This window comes from Candoia aspera, chromosome 4 (assembly GCF_035149785.1).
Source record: "Candoia aspera isolate rCanAsp1 chromosome 4, rCanAsp1.hap2, whole genome shotgun sequence".
In the NCBI taxonomy this organism is placed as follows: domain Eukaryota; kingdom Metazoa; phylum Chordata; class Lepidosauria; order Squamata; family Boidae; genus Candoia; species Candoia aspera.
The window spans coordinates 24,284,767-24,308,369 of record NC_086156.1 but is presented as its reverse complement, the minus strand read 5'-3'; the positions used below and the strand labels follow the sequence as shown (position 1 = coordinate 24,308,369).

Here is a 23,603-nt window from a genome sequence, read left to right as displayed (position 1 = left end):
CTGGAAACTCCTTATGGACTTTCTGCATAAAACAGAAAAAAATGAACATGATTTATGGTTCTGATGATTAGACAGGATAGATTATAGAAAGAAGAGTTATGTTGTAACCAAAGAGTAAGAGGTAAATTTCTACTTGTACTTATAACTGCTGTAAAGAAGATCGGAAGCCACTTCTTTGCATCTTTTTTCTTTCTTTTCTATATTTCTTTTTCTTTCTTACACTTCTGGCTTTCTCTTTTATTTCTTTCTCTTTTTTCTTCTTATTTTATATTGGTTTGTATTAGTTTTTAATCTTCCTTTTTAAAACTTTCAATAAAATTATATTAAAAAAAGAAAGAAATGCTCAATTCCAAAATAAATGGTATTAATCACAACTCCACAGAAAAGGTCAATGGCATTGCCATAACCATGATCCATCCCCACTTTCAGGTGAGAAATACAATTCCTCCAAGCTTGTTTAATGAAGTACTGGCAATGTACACAAGACAGATGAGACAAAGAGATTGTCTGCCAACAGGTGGCAATTTTCCACCATACTCAGAATATTTCCTGAAGGCTACTTTACATGCCATGAACTCTGCAGTCTCCTGAATGGTGAGGGGTGGGGTAGAGTGGAGCTCAAAGCTGCATGCAGAGCAGACAATAAATTTTAAAAAAAGAAAAGATTTACAAGCATAAAACTAGAAAAACTGTAAAAATGTTGTCAACAATGGAAAGCAAGAAGAAACATATGCAATTGCTTATTTTGCATTAAAAAAGAAACTGCCAAGGAGATGGGTAGAAACTATAGCCAGGAGCTCGTATGCTGGGATGAGAATATTCCTGCCAAAAGATCCTCCACAGCATTAGAAGTTTTCAACATGAGGTCTGTGCAAGAGCATCAACTTCATGGGCAAGGCACCAAGACCACAAAGAAATATAAAAACCTTGATCATCATACAATAGGTGTAAAAAATATGTTTCCATGCTTTTATTAACTGAGGAAAATACAAAAAGCGAATTAAACTGCTCTAGCTAATCTGGTACAATTTTACAACTAGCTTTTTTTTTTCCTGTGATCCAATGCTTGTGCAGAGAAAGGTTAAAAATTGTCTTACAGGCATATATTCACACTCAAATGAATTATATATGAATTTCATTAAAAGGGAAGATCCTTAAATACATAGAACTACAAGCAAGACTGTAGCCAATTAAGAAGCATCAAAAGGGAAAAAAATGAAAGTGCCATAGCTAAGTACTAATCTCAATTCAGGAGCTGGCTCAGTAAACAAAAGCAACAGCAACTGCCATTTCGTGGTACACTGTTGACAAGGGTGCGCTGCCCATGACAACTTGACATGCAGCTTTCCTTTTCTGACAATAAGGAGCAAGTGGGGAGTTTCATTTGCAAGGGATGGAACAGAATTGCTCTCCCTTGTTTAACTAAGTTCAAAATTCTATTTCAGGTGTGACAATTAATACCGTTTGCCCTGCCACAGCTCAAGCAGACCTGCAGAAGCTGGAAGATTCCTGGATAATCTAATCCAGGATAAGATGCCTGATCGAACCCTCTAGGACATAAATTTGTCTGTAATATATTCACCATTGGATAGAAAAAAACATTTCCTTGCATTTTAAAGCTACAAAAATAGAAAGCCCATCCACACCTTGCAAGCTTTTGTACAATTTGCAACAACATTGGGAAGCTATTCATGCAAAGTGAAATTCCTTCATCATTTCTCTAATAAGCAAATTTATATAATTAAAAATGACAAAAATTACCTCAGGGGATGCAAATCCTAAATATTCCCAATCCCATGTTCCACCAGCAAAGCTATAAATTAAACATACTTTGTTATTGGAAGACAGAATTAACTATGAACAATCCCTCCCAACCAGACAAATTAAAAAATAATTTGCTAATTAGCTATTCATATAATTTTAATAGTGTTAATAAGTCAAAAAAGAACAAAAAATGCTCAAGATTTCAAATTATCAATCTAAACAGTCATTCATTCATTGCATAGAGACAAAAACATACCCCTCCCAATCCAACCCCACCCAATGTTTTCAATTCAGGTACCATTAGCTAGGTGCTGCTTCCTAACTGGGCAATAACAACAACAATTATAATGTATTTATTTGTAATTTCAACTTTCCTGGCCACCACTGCTCTGGGTAGCTAACAAGGATTAAAATAGAACAATTAAAACTAAATTCTAATGGCTGGGGTGGGGACGGGGTGGAACCAAACAATTCAGTAACATTTAGCCTTACTTCCTGCTTTCTTGGGGCAAGAAAGGTCAGGGATATGTGGATCTTTGGGGAAAATGCTGTCCCATCTCTTGAATTTTCTGCTAATGCCTCAGAAAAGGTATACCGTAAACACTCAGTTAGAGTTGGATATACTTAATGACCACACTGAGAACCTGAGACAGTCTAATGCAATATTAGAAACATCAAAAATTACAATTCAACCTTCTATGCCTTATGCTGAAAATGAGCAGTTGAAATATTCTTCTCTGAACCAGTTCAAGAAGAACATATTAAGGATAATCTTGTGGAAACAATTTTTTGCTTTTTATTTAAATGTGTATCATGTTTTCTCTGTCATCATGATTAATTTTCATCTGTAATTCTGTTCCTAAGATACTACCTTCTTATTTATTTATTTCATTTATACAGCTGCCCATCTCACATACGTGAATCTAGGCAGCTTATAATAAAATAAATAAAATGCATAAAATACACAATATAAAAAATAAAATAAAAAATAGAAGTTACTTATTCCCTTCCCCTATAATCAACATTTGGTATAAAATGTTCGATTTACTATTATCATTTACCATGACAATAAAAATTATTTATTTAGTAAATTTATAGGCTACCCATCTCATATACATGAGTTTGAGCAGCGGCTCACAATTAAAACAGAGCAAAAACCAACGAGAGTTAAAAACAACAAAAATGACATAAAAATAGCAGCCAAGAAGACTCACAAACACTCAAACAAGCCATGACATGGGCTCACTCAAGCTATCAGAGCCCCAGGCTCGATGGCAAAGCCAGGTTTTTAGTGCCCTGTAAAAGGCCAGCAGGGTCAGGTCAATTAATAAGCTAGCCAGAATATCTAGCATATTTACCAAACTCCAAAGGACTCTAATTCCTGCTATTGGCATGATTCTGTACTCAGGAAAAAAGATCAGCTATCCCAAAGGCAAAAAATAGAATTCTGTGCTTCATAACATAGTACATATAAGTGGAGGTATCTCCATATACATTTTACTTCAAAGTTTCAAAGGAGCAATCCTGCACTCTCCCCTCTAGCAACATGGTGCATGTATAAATCTTCCCCATATTTTAATTTTAGCCACAAGTACAGAGACATCCCATGACTTAAAATAGTTAAACAGTGAATGATTAAACTGACTTTAAAAATGAATTATTCAAAGCAAACCTGGGAGAACTGTTTGCTCTATTTTTCTAAGTCATGGATAGGCAACCTGATGCCTTCCAGATGTTTCATACTTCAACTCTCATCAGCTCAGCTAGCATGGGCAATGTTTAAGAGAATGTAAGGAGTTGCAGTCCAAAACAGCTGGAAATCACCAGTTTGCTGTGCCCTACTCTCATCAAACAAGGTTGTAAGGCAGGCTTACCAAGCTTGGTAGTTACAGAATGTACTTCTTTTGGGGTGCAAACCTCTATTTTATGGGATTACCTGCGCCTTGGAGCTTCTGGAGAATCAGCAGGAGCAACTCCACGGGCTACAGAGGCCAAGAACTCTTGCCTCTTCTGTTGAACAAGGCAAGCTGCCCGGATGATTTTATGGCGAGGAGTACGAAGGTAAGGTCTGTTCACTTTCTGAGCAAGATCTTCTGTAACCATTTCAAGGTCTGTCTATAATAGAAAATAATACTTATACCAACACTCTATAGGATGAAAAATGGTGTGATTTCCAGCAAATGACTAATACACATAATAAAAAATCCCTACTACATATCAGTGATGAAGACATATACAAATACGTACCTTTCCCAATCCCCATTACAATGGTTAGGGATACATCTAAAATTAACTATGGTTACAGTGAAAAACTGGAGATTCCTATGGCTTTTTATTTTATAACTATATAATCTGCTTTAGCAGAAAGCATTACAGCACATGCAAGAATGCATATCTTACCATACCAGCAACAGAATAGGAAATCCTTTGACTTCTAGAATGGCAGACAACACCCCAAGAATTTAATAAGCGTGATTCCTTTGAAATTAACATTTTAAAGAACCACTTATTTCTAAAAGAAAACCTGTGATTTTACCCCAATGACTTCTATAAGAGAGAATAACTATTTAATGTGATTGGATTGTACTGTATTAATGCAATCTAGTAAAATAAATGGAAAAAAAATTCAATCAACAATCAATTCAATCTAGTCATAACATTATACAAGCCGAAAAGAGCTGATTACTAAACCACAATTGTTCTTTGGGCATTTGTGAATGCACATATATGGGTTCTGTGCTTGTACAGAAGAAGACGCAAACCAGTATCTCTTGGCTAAAAAAGGGAAGGATCATAGCAAGAGTCTGAATGAAACCTGAGAATACCCAGGTAACAACCCTAAGGCCCACAGCACAGACTTGAAGCATACCTCCAAGTACTACTATTACCATTACTGATAATAATACTACAATATTAGATTTATATTTCTCTAGGTCTTTAAGTCAGCTTAGAAAAAGAAATCTATGAGATAGGCTGGGCTGAGAGAATCCGGCTGATCCAAAATTATCTAGTGAGTTTCTATGGGTGAAGTTGCATTTGAACCTGCTCCTAGTTCCACTTCTTAACAATCACACCACACTGATATAAATAAGAATAAAACATATAATAAAGTTGAGTTCAAGGAAATCTTTATATGGTGCCTTTGACAAGCAAGGTTTTATCTCCCACTATCAGGGTTGTTATTGTATTGTATTTCTATAGTGCCAAATCTATCAAAATCAGTCTTTTTCCCCTCACGCAACTGACAAACAAAATATTTGCAATACAAATAATTACAATACTGACAGTAAATAAGCTAAACTTATTTGTAAAGGACGACTATTCTATAAAACTATGCCTTGAGATACGGTGGGGGGGCATAAGGCCTAGCACACCCAATTGCCTGAGGTCAGAGTCTTGCTATCAAGCAACTACTTGAGGTTATTGTTGCTGATCCAAGCAGAGCTGAAGCACTCTCTTCCTATGTGACCCTTTATTATGCACTGGTAGAACAATGGGCAGAAGTCATAACTGGTAGCCAAGAGCAGTGAATAGGCCAGAAGACCTTTTGTAAAGCTGGTGTGGTAGTGAGGACTCAAAGGGATCCTATAAGCTGCATGGAGTGATTTGGTCAGGCCTACAAAGTAAAGACCTGATTGTGTGGCTATATGCTTACAACACGCCCTTTGACTGAACAAAGAAAACCCACTGTTTTTCTAGCATTTTGTAAAAAGTCTGCAAAACACAACACAGGCCTAGAATTATTGGGCACACCCACAATATGATGCTGAAAGAGGAATAACTGATAAGGGTACTGCTGTGGCAATCAGAAGAATATTGAAGATTTCATTGGGAGCCCCACTTAAATGCATACTGCACACAGTACATCACCTATATATAGTGTGTTGGTGTAGCACACTTGCAAAACAACCCACAGGAATTGCTACTTTTTGAATTGGCTATTCAGGCACAGAACCCCTATGTCTGAATCTTGACAAAGAAGAATTGCAGAACAAGGGCCACCACAAGGGAATCATTTACCTGCATCAGTTCAAATATTTCTTTCTTTGTGCTTTTTGGTTCTAGAAAGAATCCATAAGGGTAAGAACACTTCAAGATACGTCGGGTTTTGAGGAGTTCTTGTACTGCATCTTCAATGAATGTGGTATCAGGACAACTTCCTTCTGCTGCAAGACAAGGTCAGGTATTGCAAGTAAAGTTTACTTTCCTGGTTGCTGAAACAACTATCTCAACAAGCACAGGGTTTCTTCTGAATTAAACAAAAACTATTATGCTGTGTAAAATTAGAACTGTTTCTCACCCTTGACTTCAAATTAAAACAAATCTTTTCAAATGTCATGGTTGACTGTATTCAGATTTCTACAGTTAGTAAAACTAGATTATGATAGCCATCCAAATGCAAAGCAAATTAATCCTAGACATTTCAAGGAGACATAAATATGGTAACTGGTACTCTGTAATGGGAAAATAAATAATTCTTATGGATATAGAATTCTAATTTTTCTATTAATACCTCAAACTACATACTATTGTTCATTCTTTTGATGACTTGCTATTAAGATATCATGTTTTTAAAAGTACAAGCACAGAAACAGATTACACACAGCAGAATCTTCAGCAACGGAAACAGATTCAGAAATGCATTAAAAAACACCCCAAGACCACATAGATTTGAGTTCAATGAAGAAACTTTTGAATGGATAAGTATTAAATTCTAATTCCACTCTTAAGAAAGAAATGTTTTATTTTTTCATTCAAATATTTATAATTCTCCCTGTAGAAGTAAATGACAGGCAAAATATTAACAACTACTATATAAAATAATAAACCGCTTACACAGAAACAGAGTAAGTTCTGAGCTGCTGTCACTGAGACCAAAAGCTTTGGTAAACATCCAAAACTTCACCTGGGACTGAAATGAAAGCAACCACAGCACTACAGCTAAAAATGCCTTTCCTCATATCTACATGTAATGTATACAGGCAGTCCTCACTTAGTGACCATTCATTTAGAGACGGTTCAGACTTACAATGGTGGTGAAAAAACTGACACCCAACTGGTGCTCACACTTATGACTGTCGCAGCGTCCCTGTGGTCACGTGATCACGATTTGGGCACTTGGCAAGTGGTTGGCATTTATGACCATCGCAGCATCCTGTGGTCACGTGATTGCCATTTTCAATCTTCCTGGCCAACTTCTGGCAAGCAAAATCAGTGAGGAACCGCATGATTCACTTAACAACCACATGGTTTGCTTAACAACTGCGGTGATTCGCTTAATGATCACTGCAAAAAGGCCATAAAATTGGATTGGACTTGCTTAATGACTGCTTCACTTAGCAACTGAAATTCTGGTCTCAATTGTGGTCGTTAAGAGAGGACTACCTGTAGTTGTGATGGATACACAAGAAAGTCGTTCACCATATCTTTAAAAGGACAGATGTATCCAGAGAACAACACCTCCTTAAACATATCAAAGGGAGTATTTTTCTGTGCAAAAATACTTCGGATTCTGTTCAGATTGAAGCAACGATGCAAAGAGAAATGCAGGAAAGTAAGCATCAGTTTGACACCAGTATATTATATATCAGAGAGGAATTCAGGAGGATGGAATTAGTTACAATTTTGTGGCAGAGGATATGACACGTTTTTAAACACGCCCCAAAAACCCAATGCCACATTATGTTTAATATAATGTGTTAAATCATTAATCAAAAATAGCTGGCAGAAATAATTAAATCAGAGACTTTAATACAAGGCTATTATTCTGAATCCCAGAATGTATTCTAGAAAATACCAAGCCACTTACATCCACCAAGAGCTCTACTCAGCTGCTCCATCTTTTCTTTGGCTGTTTTGAGAAGGCGCTGTTCTAACTAAAAGGAAAGAAATAAAATGAAGAAAATATGAAAACCCTGTATTTTGAATGAATAAAGTTGAAAAATGATTTAACACAACTATTTGTAATCATACTTGATAGCTGAGCTCATGGTTCTTAAACCTTGTGTAATAGTGCATAAATCTATCAAGTTCTTGAAATCTTTTGTGTTTCTTTTCAGCCTGAAAAAAAACGGTAAAAAATAGGAGGAAAAAAATGTTAGCTGATTTTAATTTTACTCTTATAAGCAAGAGCAAAGATTCCATGAATCCTTAAATTGTGAACAATTGAGATATACTCACAAAACAATAATGAATATTGCACAAGTAAGTTAGTCATCTCTTAGTCCAACTCTGAATTCAACAGTCAAAATAGTTAGAGCTTCAAGAAGTTTATATAACAATTTTGAATCAGAGAAACTCACAATACACTGCAAGTGTTCTATTAAATTATACTTTGGATTTTAAAAGTCAATGAGGCCAAAAATCTGTTAAGTTTGTCTAGATACAATACTCACCCCATTCTAAGATGAGATGGATAATAGCATGTGACAAGGGATTAGCTCTTCCATAATGATTCCATAATTATAAAAGGGATGTTCTAAATAAAAGATCAGGTTAGGTCTCATCTATTTACTAACCAGAGATTCTGGCTGAATACAATAGTTTACAAGAGGCATCTTGCTGACTACAAAAATGCAGGTCTTTTTTTCCCCCCGTTTGTAGTCCAATATAAAGGACAGGAACCTTAAGGCACAAGCCTCATCCACCTCCTTCCCATATTGCTGCTTTTAATATAATGTAGATGGCAGGACATTTTAATAAACTCAAAATGTATATTAATACTCCCAGGCTGCAGTGAATGAGTTGCAGCATTAGTTTGTGTTTTTTTTTTTGAAGTTAAAGTAATGCAATTTTTATTGTGAACCAGTAAATCGAATTTTGTTATTGGTAAATGATGTTCCTGCTCACATTCGAAACAGATTTTCAAAAACATGATTTAGTTCCTGTCATTCACCAAGAAAGGCTTCAATCTTTCACTTCATATCTGCTTTTTGTACCTTAAATGCTGAATACTGATTGAAAATCTGGCTGGCTTTCAATCACTGTTGAGTTTGACCTTTGCCCAAACTTCTGATATGCATAGAAGATATGGATGAAGAAGCTTTATGAGGCTCATATTATATATTTTGGAAACAGATAGATGGATGATGAATATTTAAGTAACAAAATTACTTTTTAAAGTTAGGGTCACACATCATTTTAGGAAAATAGGTCAGCTGAACATGGTACATTTAGCTAACCAGAGTTAAACGAACACAGCTTAGCACAATGTGTGAACGAGCCTTATTCAAAAACAGAAAAAGAGAAAAATAACATGTGATGATGATAATAGCCATCTATTCCTGAAAACAAGTCAGTTTCTTACCTCTGCTGTCATTTCCTTAGATTGTTCTTCCACATGTTGAATTACTTCATAGCGAGTACATCTATAATATCCTCCAGTGGAAGAACTATGTTTTTTCCATTCTTCAAGGCATATCCAACAGAAATCATATTTACACTAGAAAAGGGAAAAGAGAACTATTTCTTAATCTGGTTATGTCAAAGATTTGCAATCTAAGATTAAATAAGAAAATTTGTGAAAAAAAGTTAAAAGAATTTCTCAGTACATATACAGTGTCGTGGTATACAGTATACCATACTATACTATTCACTCCACTCCACTCCACTCGACACTACAACCACACTATACTATATATATTTTTATGAATGCTAAACAGGATCTTAATTCCCTTGAAGTGTACAAAGCAAAGATGCTGAAAACATTCTGAAAAGCTTGGCATTAGCCTCTTGGCTGAAACAACGGCAGCAACTTAATAATATAATAGTAATATATACGGTGATTGATTGAATAAATAAACAATTTTACATCTTCTACTCTTTACTGTATGATGCTGAATCAGAAGTAACAGGAAAAAATTAATGATTTTTTAAACACAATATAGAGTAGCTTTTTCTAAGATCATGTATGATCAAGCAGCATATTTAGCTGCAGCTATATCTCTCCGAGAAATGATTGGTACCATTAAATCCATGAAAAGAGGAAAACTGCCAGGTCTGGATAATTATCTTAGCAATGGTATAAAAGATACAGTTTTCTATTTTCTCTATTACTGGAGGATATTAATGATGTCTTTTCAAATAATGCTTTGCCTTGGCTCCTACAGTGAAGCCTATTTAGCTATAATTTTGAAGGCTGGTAAAGATGCTGCCCATTGGTGAAATTGATACAACAACACTGACAGCAGCACTGGAAAGTAAATTACAGAGGATATGATCTATTCTGCACAATCTAGTTTTATAAAAAGTAGTCAAGTTCTGATAATATCGATTATTAATTCCTATCTTGCCAATGCAGTCTGAAAAAGAGCAGTAGTATGGTGGAATGGCTGGATGCAGAAAAGGCTTTTGATGTGGTAGAGTAAAAATTTTTGGAAGAAATTTTGTTGAATATAGATTTCTTCTAGTTTTTATCAGCTGGATCAACATGTGGTATTCTACTCCTTCTGCTACGGTTATTACAAATGGAAATATATCTATTATGATGTCTTCAACAATATCTCTTTATCAACTCTTTAGCAAAGTATAGAACTGATAAATTATTATTATTAACTAATAATAATTCAGCATTACTACTATCTATAATGTGATTTAGAAAAATGTTGCCTTTTGGAACAGCATCCCCCCCCCCCGCAATATGGTTAGGCCCAACTGTCCCTGCCTTTTGGAAAGCATTAAACATACCTTCTGGGGGGGGGGGGGTTCCTTAGACATTGGGTCTAAGAATGGCATATCCCATGGATAAGTTTTTTTCTCTTGTGTTTTTATGTTCTTCTTTTGGAATATGTTTTTATATTTTGTTTTATTATGTGGTTTTTACTGACCTATTGCTGTAATTGATTGTGTATATCACCCAAGTCCTGTGCTGAGTCGCATGGATATGAAAATTGATTATTTATTTAATCATAAAACCTACAATACTTTTCAATGAATAATTAAAGAATATTGCTAAGGTAAATATTAATTATTTGCACAAACTCTGGAGAAAGGAATTGTGATATCCTATATCAATAAATCAGTGGCAAAGGGTCTTAAAAATTACTAAAATATGTATGTCTTATGATCTTAAGGTGAGATTAATTCAATAAATGATTACTTTACATATTTATTGGACTCCACAGAGAATGTTTGAAAAGGAATAGAAATTATTTCCTTTATGCTGGAAGTGCAAAATGGATGAGGAGACATTTACTCATATGATATTGGTTTACTCTATTAATGTTTGATATTCGTAAGATTGCTAATATGGTGATTTGAAGATTTAAGAATATGAATGTACTTTTGAATTTTAAACTAAAGATCTGGAATTTATCACTATATGAAGAATTACGGATTTAACAAGCTTATTTTGTTAAAAAAAATTACCTTTCAGTACTGGAAGGCCAGAGCAATCCCAAATTTAAAATCTTGGATTTAGATAGATGTTCACTTTCTGTTTATGAATTGACTCTATCAGTGTAATGGAGGGAATTATGAATATTAATTTGTGTTGTCAAGGTTTAATTTAAAAAATAGGCTGAATTCTGTGTAACATTATAGGTTTTTGATTCTATGTTTAGGTTACTTTTTGTCAGAGTATTATGAACCCAGCTTCTAGAAATGTACAGTCCCATATACACATGATTTAAAATATAGCATTGTTTCAGTAATATTTGCTTACCTTTGCACACTGCATGTGGTTGCATCCCTCATTTTTCTGAATGGGAGATTTACAGTTGGCACATGGTTTGGAGTTTGTGAGTAACCATAAGCAGTTGGCAGCATCTTCATAAGCTTCACTAACTCCCACAACTTTGAAGAGGGAAACAAAAACATTATGCACACATAAAGCTCAGGTAATTTCCTTAAAAACAAAGCATCACTGTATTTCCTAATTTTTCAAGTTTGTAACATAACATTAAAAAAAAAATTCATCTCACTGAAACTCCCACTTGTGGGAGTATGCCTCAGTGTCCAAAGAAACTTCGTATTTCAAAGGTAAATCTGACACAGAATTTAAATGAACTTAAAAACCATCTGAGATTATACCCCTGAAATTTTGGTTTCTCTTAACATAAAGCATTAATGTTCTAATTTTCAGTGATCCGTTAAATAAGGATAGATCTCTTACTGTTCAGACAAAACTAATTGTAATTCTTTATCTTACGTCATAATTTATATCATACAGATTATTGCTATTATTATTTACATATTACTTGGATTTTAATAATGAACTGAAAATTTAAAAATAATGTAAGATAGTTATGAAAAACTAACAAATGAAAATGAAATGAATTGTTACCTAACAAATTTAGTGTTATTTAATTCTATGATGTTTGTAAATTTCCTGTTGATTTACTTCGTTTTTTTCTTTTCTCTTTTTTTCTCTTTTTCCTTTCTTATTTTAAATCTGCAAGTCCCAAACCAGATACACAAATACTCAACTCAGAAATTCAGTTCCTGAAAATTTTGGAAACTCAATATACATATAGCCCAACTGGTCAAGATAAAATTCAATTCTTCTGCTGCTCTGTGCATAATTGGACAGGTTTGAGAAACTGCAGCCTCATTATGCACACTAACCTCTTTGCATTGTCCTAAATCTATCAAGCTCTGAAAATTTAGCTACAGGCTATTCCTTTATACTAGTACACAAGAGTCTTATGACACTTTACACAGTGTTTCGATAAAATAAAAAAGACACAATGGCCATTCTTACGCTCTTCAGGTTTCATTTCTGTTATCTTCTGCAGCCAGTTTTTCCAAGTTTCACAGTCACAGGGTTCATGGGCTTCACCTAAACATTCCCTAAAAAATAAATCCAAGGCTAAAGTTAAGGGGAAAACTAAACTTCACATTAAACAAATGAAATGTGTAACACCTACTACAGAATTTAGCATAATAACTGTAATAACTGGTTTTTTATCTATCATTGGAGTTCATCAAGTTGGCCACCTGTGAATTCACATACACTGCATCTACAGTGTTTCCTGTCTGCAACCCAAAGAGATTTAAGGTGGGAGGACTGCCCCTATGCAATATATATTTAGGCATGGATCCTTTCATTTCCCACAATAAGAGTAGTAATGCCTGAAATTGAGATTTTACTGAAAGTGAAGAAATAGGTGAGCTGTGTGAACTCTACACAAATGTAGTACTGTAAGCAGCTCAGAGGGTAAGACTTGAAACTATAAATCCTTATGGCATGATGCTGGTGGTATGGTATGATAGCAGTGAAGGTATGTATCTTTCAAATCTCCCAAAGCAAATTAGTATATCTGCCGGAGAGATAGTAACATAATCCAAATAGTGATCATTCAAAACTTAGAGCCTCGAGACTGAGATGAACTGTGAACTAGAAAAATGTTCTCATCCTTGTTTGGAATAAAAAATAATTAGAGTGCAACTGTTCATCAATCTCAGAGCATGAGACTGGTTCTATAATCACCTTAGAAATGTAAGGACGAATGTTAAGAGTTAATGTTGGGAGTATTTTCCGGGATGGTAGATCTGGTCTCCAAAAGGTCCTGCTATGCTGGTGAGGGATAAGTGAATATCGGCAGAAAGACCATGAGTCTGAAGCCTGCTGATGACCTGACTATATTGCATAGACCTGTACAAAGCCCTCCCTTGGGCACAAGTGAATCCTAGTCAGAAGAGAATAGTTTACTTGCTTATATTTTTATTTGTTAAGATACATATCCTGTGTTTTCTCAAGACAGTTTACCTGAGAGGTCTCAGTTTATTTTACCCACATGACTATACTGTAAGGTAGATTAGGCTGAGACAGAAAGCGATTGGCCCAAAGTCACCCAGTTAGATGCCATGGCTAACTATGGACTTGACCCTTAGCTTCCTTGGTTCTAATCTAACACCACTACAATACCCTGGTTGTTAAAGACAGACCAAATACTGAACACCAGCTCTCAAATAACAGGCCAAACTAGGATTCCCAAAATTATTCAAGGCAGTTTTAGGAGGGCTATTAAAACTTGCCTGTTCCATGGGGATAGATATGTTATGAGGCTGTTTCCTCTTGAAGTGGAATGGTATATGTTGCCTGCATTTTTAATATGTGTCAGGTTGTCACTTTTCTATTGTTCTTATTTAAGTTTAAAGATTATTTTGTTCATTGTGTATGCATAACATTTTTAGAAAAATAAAGACGTTCTTATTTAAAAAAAGTTAATGGAATAGTATTGTTCCTTGGCTAATAAGTAATAGATTTATCATTTATCATTTCTCTTTTCTTTATTTCTTATTATGTATTGTTTTAAGTTTATTTACAGAGGAAGGTTTGTAAGCTGCTCAGACACAATAATTGGAATAGCATATAAGCACAGAATACAAATAAAATAAAATAAAATAATTTCCCTTCTGGGCAATCTATGAATAAATAATATGCTTTAAGATGGTTTTGTACAAATACGAATTATTCAGGAAAACATTTTGAGAGAAAAAAGCTTTTAGTTAAAAAAAAGTCAAAGTAAAAAAAGATAAAGTAAAGTATTTTAATAATAAACACATTTTATGCAGAAATAGACTTAATATATTACAAATCTAAAATGATAGCTAAATGGGACAATTATTATTTTTACTTGCTGAATCTGTATTCATAGAATTAAAAAAGGTTTGTTTAACTTTCAGTGTTTCGTTTCCCTCAGTTCATGTTTGTTGGGATTAATCTGAAAATATTTAAGGGTTTGAATTAAACGTATTAACTTTTCATTACTCATTTTAAAAAATACAATCAGATTTCTGGAACAAAACATGCACTGATTCCAGATCATGCTTGGGTATACATGTATAAATATCATTTCTAACTTGGTCACAATTCTTTTATATGAAATACAGCAAAACACCTTCAGCTGCCCACCATTATATACATCTGACTTACAAAAAGCTAGACGACTATAGTTTGCACTATTTAAAGTAAAAATATAGTTTGAGGGAAGAAGTATTGTATTGAAGGGAACACATGGGCATGTCTCTCAAAATGCTTTTTTTGTAAATGAAACATAACCAAATAGGCAACTTTTGTTCATTAGATAAAGGAACAAAGTCAGAAAGCAGAACTTTAAAAGAAAAATATAATATTATAGAAGAACACAAATTGTAAAAATAGGATTGAGAGGTTCTTCCACCAGCTTTGTGGGCATGCATACATACTCAGAGAGAATTAACTTGTTTTTTTCTTGCAAGAATTGCAGATACCTAGGTTGACCGAGCAAATAGACAGTAGGCTGTTTATATTTTAATGCCATAAAAATAGGTTCAATCTGTTTCTGTGGAACACTTAGTCACATGTACCATTATTAAACTGCTTTTTTCTTAACAATAGCCACTGCTGTTCCCTCTCTTTCCTAAAATTCCCTAAAAGGAATGAAGTGCACATTCAGAGCTGGATTTTTAAATCCATATGGTCTGTATCTTTGCAAGTCACTGAATGTATAATAGAAAAGGAATCATATTGCAGCAAACGTGCAGAGCAAAATGCAGTAACTTTGATCTATTAGAAAGTTTAACATCAAGTTTTAATGAATCTTATTTAAAAAACTATAGATTTTTAGAAAATAAGATAAATATTAATCACTATATTAGCTATAAATCTATAAAACAATCAAATTTCAGAAATCCGTATTTTTTAATTAACTTCCTCTGTACAAATAGTCCTCTGTATAGAAATACTAAATATAAGTGTAAACATTTCAATCTCTTTTAGGAACATATGTAATTTATGTTTGCATATATACTCCCATTTACCTTTTTTGCATTTATTTGAGTGCTTTATTTTCCTTTTATAATTATGCAGTATATAAAGTTTATCTTGAAATTTAGCTTTTGTCTTAACATTTTGTATGTTGAGTTTTTTAAAAATTAAAGAAATCCAGAATTTCACTGGAAGATATGCAACTTACTTTAAATATTATAATCCTATACATTTACATTATTTCAAGGAATATAATACTGAATTTTAAAAGGCAAAAATGTGATGAATAAACAAACTTATAAATAGCCAGAATATCAGGAGATAAAAATCAGAACAGCATGTTGGAGATATGCAATGATATATATGCAAAGCATTAATTATATCAGCTCTCACAAATGTTATTTTAATGCTTATACAAGGCAGTGCAATGCTTGTACTGGCTTTCAAAACCAACCCAAACTAACCATAAAATTTCCACGGTCAAATACAAACAAGCATTACCAGCAGAAAAGATGTCCTTTTCCACAATCCACAGCAGGGGCTCTTAACAATGGGAAACTAAGTGTTTCTGAACCGGATGTATTAGATCCTTGACTTGTTAGCCTGACTGCTCTTTCACATGCTGGTGTAGGGCACCATTTAATAGAAGAATTATTTTCAACAAAGGCCTAAAAACAAACAAACAAAAAAATGGAAATGGAAATTAGTTCCCATTGTGAATTAAATCTTTCTGTAACATGAAGTTGTTCACTTGATGAAAAAGCTTTGTAGCCTGAAGCAGTTGTATGGCTTAAAATAGCTATAAGAATAAAAATATATCAAGCTAAATAATTTTACTGATTTGCAACACATAGCCTAGGAATTATATGGTATGAAACATTATGCAAATTATCTAGAATATTAATATAATTTAAAAACAAAATGTTACAATGATAGGAAACTCTGATAAGGTTCGCTTGAGGGAATCCCTGAAAACAGAGCAAGTCCTAATTCTACTAAGTGAAACTGTAATATACCAACATAATAGTATGTATGTATGTATGAATGAAAAAACAAATTGTTCTCAGCTAATTGCTGACCAAATGACCCAGTGGCTTGTTCCAGGTTCATAGGATGCAAAGCCCAAAGAGGGCTTTAAATTATATTTACATCCAATTAACAGAATATTTCAGATGGTGACTGAGTGAATGTATAAATTATTTTCCAGTGCAGTAATCAAACACTATGATGATTCTGGGGAACAGTTCTCCATTATTTGCATGCCTTTCTGAGAGAGTTCCTTTACATTTAGAATAATAAACTCAACCAGATGGTTAAGCCACATTCTCATAATCTCACAGATTACCTTAATATCAAACTGTAGGTAGCGTTTATCCATCTCCTTGGAAACCACACTTTCTATTATCTCCACAGGAACAAGCTGAAAGCAATCATATGCTGGGCAAAAAATATTGTGGGCTTCACCCTCCTGGATTTTCATATTCAAAAACCTATTAAACGTATATTAAGATTGAAAAACAAATATTAACTCCCTCAATGACACAGAGCAAAATTAACATTCAATAATAGTTCATCTAGAAAATCCAACAACTTCTGGTTAGGAAAAAGTTTCAAATGTTTTTTTAGTCACGCTGGAGGTGATTGGCAAAATGAAGAACATACTTGTGAAAGGTTCACATAGGGTTGTTTTTATCATAATAAACTTCGAATGTTTGAGTCTTATGATGATAAACCATGGTTTGGATAGAAGCCTACCCACAAACACAAAACATTTGACTCAATCTCCCTTATCCCATTCTTTTAGTGTCCCATTTGCTTTCTGGTGCATCTAATCAACTTATCTTTAGAAGAAGCCACCTCCTAGATGGTAATCAACCATCCTGGGAGAAAATAGTGGAGAGGAGGCTTAAGCCAGCAAATGGAAACAGAAGATTGCAAAAAGATAGAGTTGTGTCCAAATATTTTTATCTGTTCCCTCTGTACTGTACTATACATTATGTATGTTTTGTGTCATATGTAAGATTTCTTGGTTGTTTTTGTTTTTTGATGAATACACTGCCTATGGTGGAAGGAGGGAATGAAATCCAAATGTTTTACTTGTGTCTGATTTTTTTTTCAGAATGTGTGCTTTCTCTGAGTATTGCTAATTTACCTTTTGTGATGAGAGCCAGTTTGGTCTAGTGGTTAAGGTGCTGGGCTAGAAAGCAGGAGTCTGTGAGTTCTAGTCCTGCCTTAGGCATGAAAGCCGGCTGGGTGACCTTGGGCCAGTCAGTTTCTCTCAGCCCAACTCAGTGCAATGTAGACTAGCCTCCTTGTGGTGCACCCCAGGCACCGTGACTTGTCACGGCTAAATAGTCTAAACATGTGGCTGCTGGACCTCACAAGGATTTCCCAGCAAGAAAAGCAGCATGAACACTGAACTGCTATGCCATATGATTAAAAAAAAAATCTTTTGTGATATATTTGTCATATTTCTCCTGAAGGAGGAGGGACAGCTGAGGATTGAGTCCAGAAGGAATAACTAGTTTCTCATGTCCAGTGAGTGGAGGAAGGTCCTGTTCAATCAGCGAGCACTGCTACAAATGCAGCAGATATTCACAAACTGGCTGGTCTCTTCCCCATTGCCGCACGCAACAACCAACAACTCTGGCTCAGTTTTCCAACCCTGGCCTTTGCGGTTACTCAAAAACCTGTATTTTTGGACATTTCGGGCTGCTTTTCCTTCGGACCACCTGTGCATATCCCTTTTCACTTGAAGAATTGTTTCTGTAAGCTTTATTGGCCTCAGTGACCTCATATTTTCCTACACCCTTGCAATAAGATTTTGTACATTTTAATGTACAAAAACAGGATTTCTTATTTCTGATAACCATCATTTATATATCAAAACTGCTTTTAAAATGTAATTGTAAGAATTAGACTGCGGACCAACCAACAGTAGCTTTATATAAAAATGCTTAAATATGTACTTACGCTTCCCAACATGCTCTACAAAACTCATGTCCACAAGGCATATCTACTGGATCTTCAAAGACAGAAATATTACACATACAAATTTCACACTGCAGATAGAAAAAATATTAGTTTAAAAATTAATTTGTATGTGTTAAGATAGTCTGGTCTGGTACAAGGTCTCTTCTAATTTCTTCCTTCTTATTTCTTTCATTTATAACCTGCCCTTGGTTTGATGTTGTTGCTGAAATGTGAGAGTAACTACATATAGATGTTATGGAGATGAAGAGCTCTAGCTGAGGAAGGTAAAAGTAACAACATATGCTGATTTGTTCAAAAATTTCTGGCATTTCAAAAGAGCAGTGAACAAAAAAAATCAGTTCATTCTGTAAAATGTTACTCTTTTTATTCTGTAAACTGAAAAATTAGATTCAGCTGGGTTATATTTCCCAAAGTTAGAGGTTGCCACTCCCAGCCCAAGAAAACTACTAATGTTATGTATTCTTGAATTCACTGATGCTGAACAGCCATATTACATTCGTTGCAAGAAGGCTTTTTATCAGCCTGGCTGATAAATCGGATGTACCACCCTTTCCTGAAGGAAAGAAATCTAATATGGACAATGCATCCGCTGGTAACATCAAATTACCATATTACTGCCATGCTCTCTTTGTGAAGCAGCCTATCAAGGTAATATGCCCCAAAATGTGGTAGTGTGAATAGTAAATAATGCTTTTATTTAATGCTGCTACCTCCCCAACAGCTTCACTGGTTACCCATTGTTCTCCAGACTCAATTCTAAGTTATGACCATGCTCTATAAAGCTTTCCATGGTTTGGGCCCAATTTACTAGAAGTACTTATTCTTGTATGGCCTGTCCTGCATTCTTAAATTCACAGGGACACCTTTTGCAAGTCTTGCTACTGATTGTTTAATATTAGCAACTGACACTGCTTTTTCTGTATTGGAGCACTCTGGAACAAGTACTTTTGAAGTTAAGTGTACTCCCTTTTTGTTACGGTTTAGGAGAGAGTTTAAAGCATATTTTTACATGCCATTTGGCTTAGACTTTTTGTTACTTAATTTTAGATTTTGGGAGTTGCTTATAGCTATAAAATGGGAGATTGGGTAGCATATACTTTTTTAAAAAGTATGTATGAAAAAATATGAATGGAACTCTCTACAAATAGGGACCCTGTTTTAGGGGAGAGCCTAGTCACAGAGCACTCTACTCATACTTCAGGTGAATACAACTACATGCCCATTTTAAACTTTGCTACTCAGCCTCAACACAAACAGGACTGGGATACTGGGAATGGGGCAAGCATACATAAAACTAGGCCATTTATACATATTTAAATAGTTTATACTTGACACTGACAAAGCAAATATGGAAAAACATGATTCCAGAACTCATGTTAAAAAGGGAAGTGTGTGGAGTATTCAAAACGGACTGTTTTTCACAGGGATTTTCCAATTACAATGGAAAGACCTTTGATATATTAAAAGTGTGCTGCTCTCACTGATGCATGCAAGACCACATAGTAATATCCTTTATTTTCTACTGTACCAGATTATTAGCAGGCTGACCTTTAAAATTAGACAAAGAGATTGTTGTTTTCGAATTTAAGAAGGAGACAGAAAGCCGAAAGGAAAAGCAAGAAAAAGTTAAGTATGGTGAAGGAATTACATACAACAGAAGCTAAAATTTAGATTTTCTATGAAACTGCCAGGACATCTTACATAGTAATAACCACAGAATTCATCACAATTCAACTATATTTTTATGTAAATGGTCAAATATCAGACCATTTCTCACTCCAATACTACCAACGGTTAAACAAAGAAGTTAACATTAAAGGGATATTTCCAAGTGGCAGCTTTTACCGCTCCTCTCTTAAAGGTATATTGACCTTCAAAAACAGCCCTAGTTCCACAAGTTTAATAATAGTTTCAACTGATATTTCTCAAACAACAGTTTGCCATGTTATGTTGTACAGGAAGGAAGGAAGGAAGGAAGGAAGGAAGGAAGGAAGGAAGGAAGGAAGGAAGGAAGGAAGGAAGGAAGGAAGGAAGGAAGGAAGGAAGGAAGGAAGGAAGGAAGGAAGGAAGGAAGGAAGGAAGGAAGGAAGGAAGGAAGGAAGGAAGGAAGGAAGGAAGGAAGGAAGGAAGGAAGGAAGGAAGGAAGGAAGGAAGGAAGGAAGGAAGGAAGGAAGGAAGGAAGGAAGGAAGGAAGGAAGGAAGGAAGGATTTCTAGGCACATTCAAACTCTCAGGAGTGCATGAAGTAGTTTGCTGTATTCCAACAACCCAGTTTACTGATGGCAATAACAGTACCTTTTTATTGCTTAATCTGAATAATCTGATATATGCATGTATAACACTTAAGGAGAAGGAGAAAAAGAAGACTTTATACGAAAGCACTGTTCAGTTGTTTACTCCCTTTGTTTGTGTTGCATTTGTATTTATTGGCCATGGAAAAAAAGTTGCTCTTTGCCCCATTATAGTCATAGTAAGAGTTTTTATCAGATTTCAAGAAGGCTCTGCCTCTCATATTAGGAAGACAGGAATATAAAATCCCTTGAAAAGTGACAGCCTTCTTGGAATCCCAGGCTTTCCAAACACAAAACAAAACCTAATCACAAAATTAACCTTAATGAGCACAAGTAGCAAATATAAATTGCAAATTATAAATTATAAATTAATAAACGATTACATTTTAATTTCTTTTTAGCTTTACTGTAAACCATCCAGAGACCCTCTTTTGAGGGAGATGGGCAGTAATGAAATTTGATAAATAAATAAAAATAAATGCTGTTCAGGTAGACATATTTGCAGACAGATCTCCACACATGAGGAGCAATATGCAGACCTGTCAATTTCTAAATCACACTTGTGACATCATAGGAGAGCTGGTCTCCAAGAGTACAATTATGATTATTTGCAGTGGAAAGCTACTGTGTACACACAAAGTTTCCATGTGAGCTGGAACTCTGATCATGCTGGCATCTCTGCAAAGAATTAGAAGGGGAGTACCTGCTCATTACTACTCATATGTTCAGTTCTGCATACAAGGGTATTGCCTAAACAGGACTAATGAAGATACAGTATAATAGCAATATTTTTCTGGGCAAAGTGAGGTTTCATTCTACCTAATATAGAAAGGATGTTACTGCAGCATACTTGAAAAATGTGACTCAGCAAATAAGAATGTATTTCTTATCAATAGTCAAAAATAGTAAAATACTAAAATGAGTGTTCCTATCAAGCAAAAACAGCTCCTAGTTCTTTATTTTAAGAAATATTAATATGGCAAGTATGTAAATCATTCTGCAAAATCAGTGACATATTTAGCAACCTGGAAACGGAATATTATTTATACAAATAAGATACTGTTGTATAGAGAGAGCTAATGTAGCATACTAGTTAAAGTGTTGGAATACGAGCAGGGAGACCACCCTCAGACCCACAGAAGCTCTCTGGGTGACCCTGAGTCAGTCATGTTCTTCCAACCCAACCTATCTCACAGGGTTGTTACTGTGTTGGGGGGGAGGGGGAATAGGAGGAGAGAGCACTATGTACACTGCCTTGAGCACCTATACAGAAAGAATGATACAAATCTAATAAATAAAATACTGTATCATGGCAGAAAGCTATCTTAAGAATGAAGCATACCATAGTTGTCTCAATGTCCCCTGGTGAGAGGCTAATTTCATCTGGAGAAGTGATAGAAGAACGGGTAGTCCGAGGAGTTCTTGGTGAAGGAAGTGTATCCCAGGCATTATATCCACTCGGAGGTGGTGTTGGCATCTGAACACCTGAACGCTGGCAGCAGTTCTCTGGATTAGTCATCCAAGCTTCAAGTAATTTTTCCCTGTCCCAATCTTAAATAAAACAAAGCATCAGGAAAATAGGCTGGCAATGACCTTTCAATAAAATTTCACAGGGTCTTACAGTGTGTGTGTAAGTGTGTGTGTGTGTGTGTGTGTGTGTGTATTTCAAATGTCTGTCTCCATCCATCTCCCCCAAAGAGGGACTCTGGGCGGTCTACAACAAAAAATATATGTTATAATCTTAAAAAAGGAGAAATCTCTAACTCAGAATTCTTATATACAAACATGGGCCTGTATGATAGTTTATGTGCATGTGTGTATATATACAGAACAAAATCATAAAGTCAAGGGCATGCAATTAATTTTGGGGTAGAAAAATATATTTAATTTTCCATTGAAAATCACACCACTCTTTATGTTATCGCTTCCCAATATATTTCATTAACACAATCTTGGTGTTTCCAAAGACTGAAAAGATGGCTTAGGAACCATATATGGCCCTGGATCAAGGATTGCTACCCATGATCTAGAGTTTCACACATGGGCTCTTATCCATCTTACCTAGAAAACCAGGAAGTAAACTGAGAACCTTTTGTGTGCAAAACGGCGAGGCAACCTTTCTTCAAAGGACACTTTTGAAGTGACAGATTCTAATTAATGCCAGCAGAGTGTGCTACGTTACGCCTGTGTATACTGTGTGTGCATATACCTTCTGCTGCTTGAAGTTAATTTCTGTGACATTAAGAAACCTAGTTAAAGTAGAAGAAAATCCTCAGGACTAAGAATTTGGTAGGGCAAATCCAAAATAATTTATTCAGAGCAGCCTCCCAATAGGCTGTATAGTAGAAACCACAAAATGCAATTCTGTATGATAAAATACTAATTGATCTCCTACTGAAGGAAGATTTTTTTAAAAAGAAAAAATGGGGTTTGACTTTTAAGGAGAAATTACTGGATTGATCTTGAAAATATAAACAGGATTAGACTGGTTAGTACCAGGTTAGAAGATTGCTAGGAAATACCAGGACAGTAAGCTAATCAAAGAAATTGGAAAAACATTCTGGAGTAAAAAAGACATGGCAAACTACTTTTATTTTGTTGCCAAGAAAACACATTGTTGTATCCATGAAATCATTAGGAATCAAACTTAACTCAAAGGAGGCTTTACTTTTCTACTGTATATAAATGTGCTTAGGGTACACCAGACTTAATTTTTATGTTAGCTGAGAGATAAACCTGTTCCCAGGTCGAACTACTGGGGATGTGAAGAGTGATACACTTCCCATGGCTACTTGGGCACTGAAGAGAAATCATGGAAAAATTGAAACATAGATTGGGTTTGTACCACACGCTATGCTGTATTAT

At 35.0% G+C, this 23,603-nt stretch overlaps 1 protein-coding gene across 5 annotated transcripts in view; it reads right to left on the bottom strand.

The window, feature by feature from the left end:
• ANKIB1 (ankyrin repeat and IBR domain containing 1) overlaps window positions 1-23,603 on the bottom strand; it is a 71,848-nt gene that overhangs the window by 13,792 nt on the left and 34,453 nt on the right. For all 5 annotated transcript variants that reach the window (XM_063303615.1, XM_063303619.1, XM_063303617.1 and 2 more), the window contains exons 6-17: window positions 22,081-22,289; window positions 18,428-18,516; window positions 16,800-16,944; window positions 15,956-16,122; window positions 12,464-12,552; window positions 11,426-11,556; window positions 9,071-9,205; window positions 7,738-7,824; window positions 7,574-7,640; window positions 5,785-5,930; window positions 3,701-3,879; window positions 1,762-1,813 (exon numbers count right to left, since the gene is read on the bottom strand). In XM_063303615.1, the coding sequence (XP_063159685.1) occupies window positions 1,762-1,813; window positions 3,701-3,879; window positions 5,785-5,930; window positions 7,574-7,640; window positions 7,738-7,824; window positions 9,071-9,205; window positions 11,426-11,556; window positions 12,464-12,552; window positions 15,956-16,122; window positions 16,800-16,944; window positions 18,428-18,516; window positions 22,081-22,289 (1,496 nt within the window). The remainder of the gene's footprint in view (window positions 1-1,761; window positions 1,814-3,700; window positions 3,880-5,784; window positions 5,931-7,573; window positions 7,641-7,737; window positions 7,825-9,070; window positions 9,206-11,425; window positions 11,557-12,463; window positions 12,553-15,955; window positions 16,123-16,799; window positions 16,945-18,427; window positions 18,517-22,080; window positions 22,290-23,603) is intronic.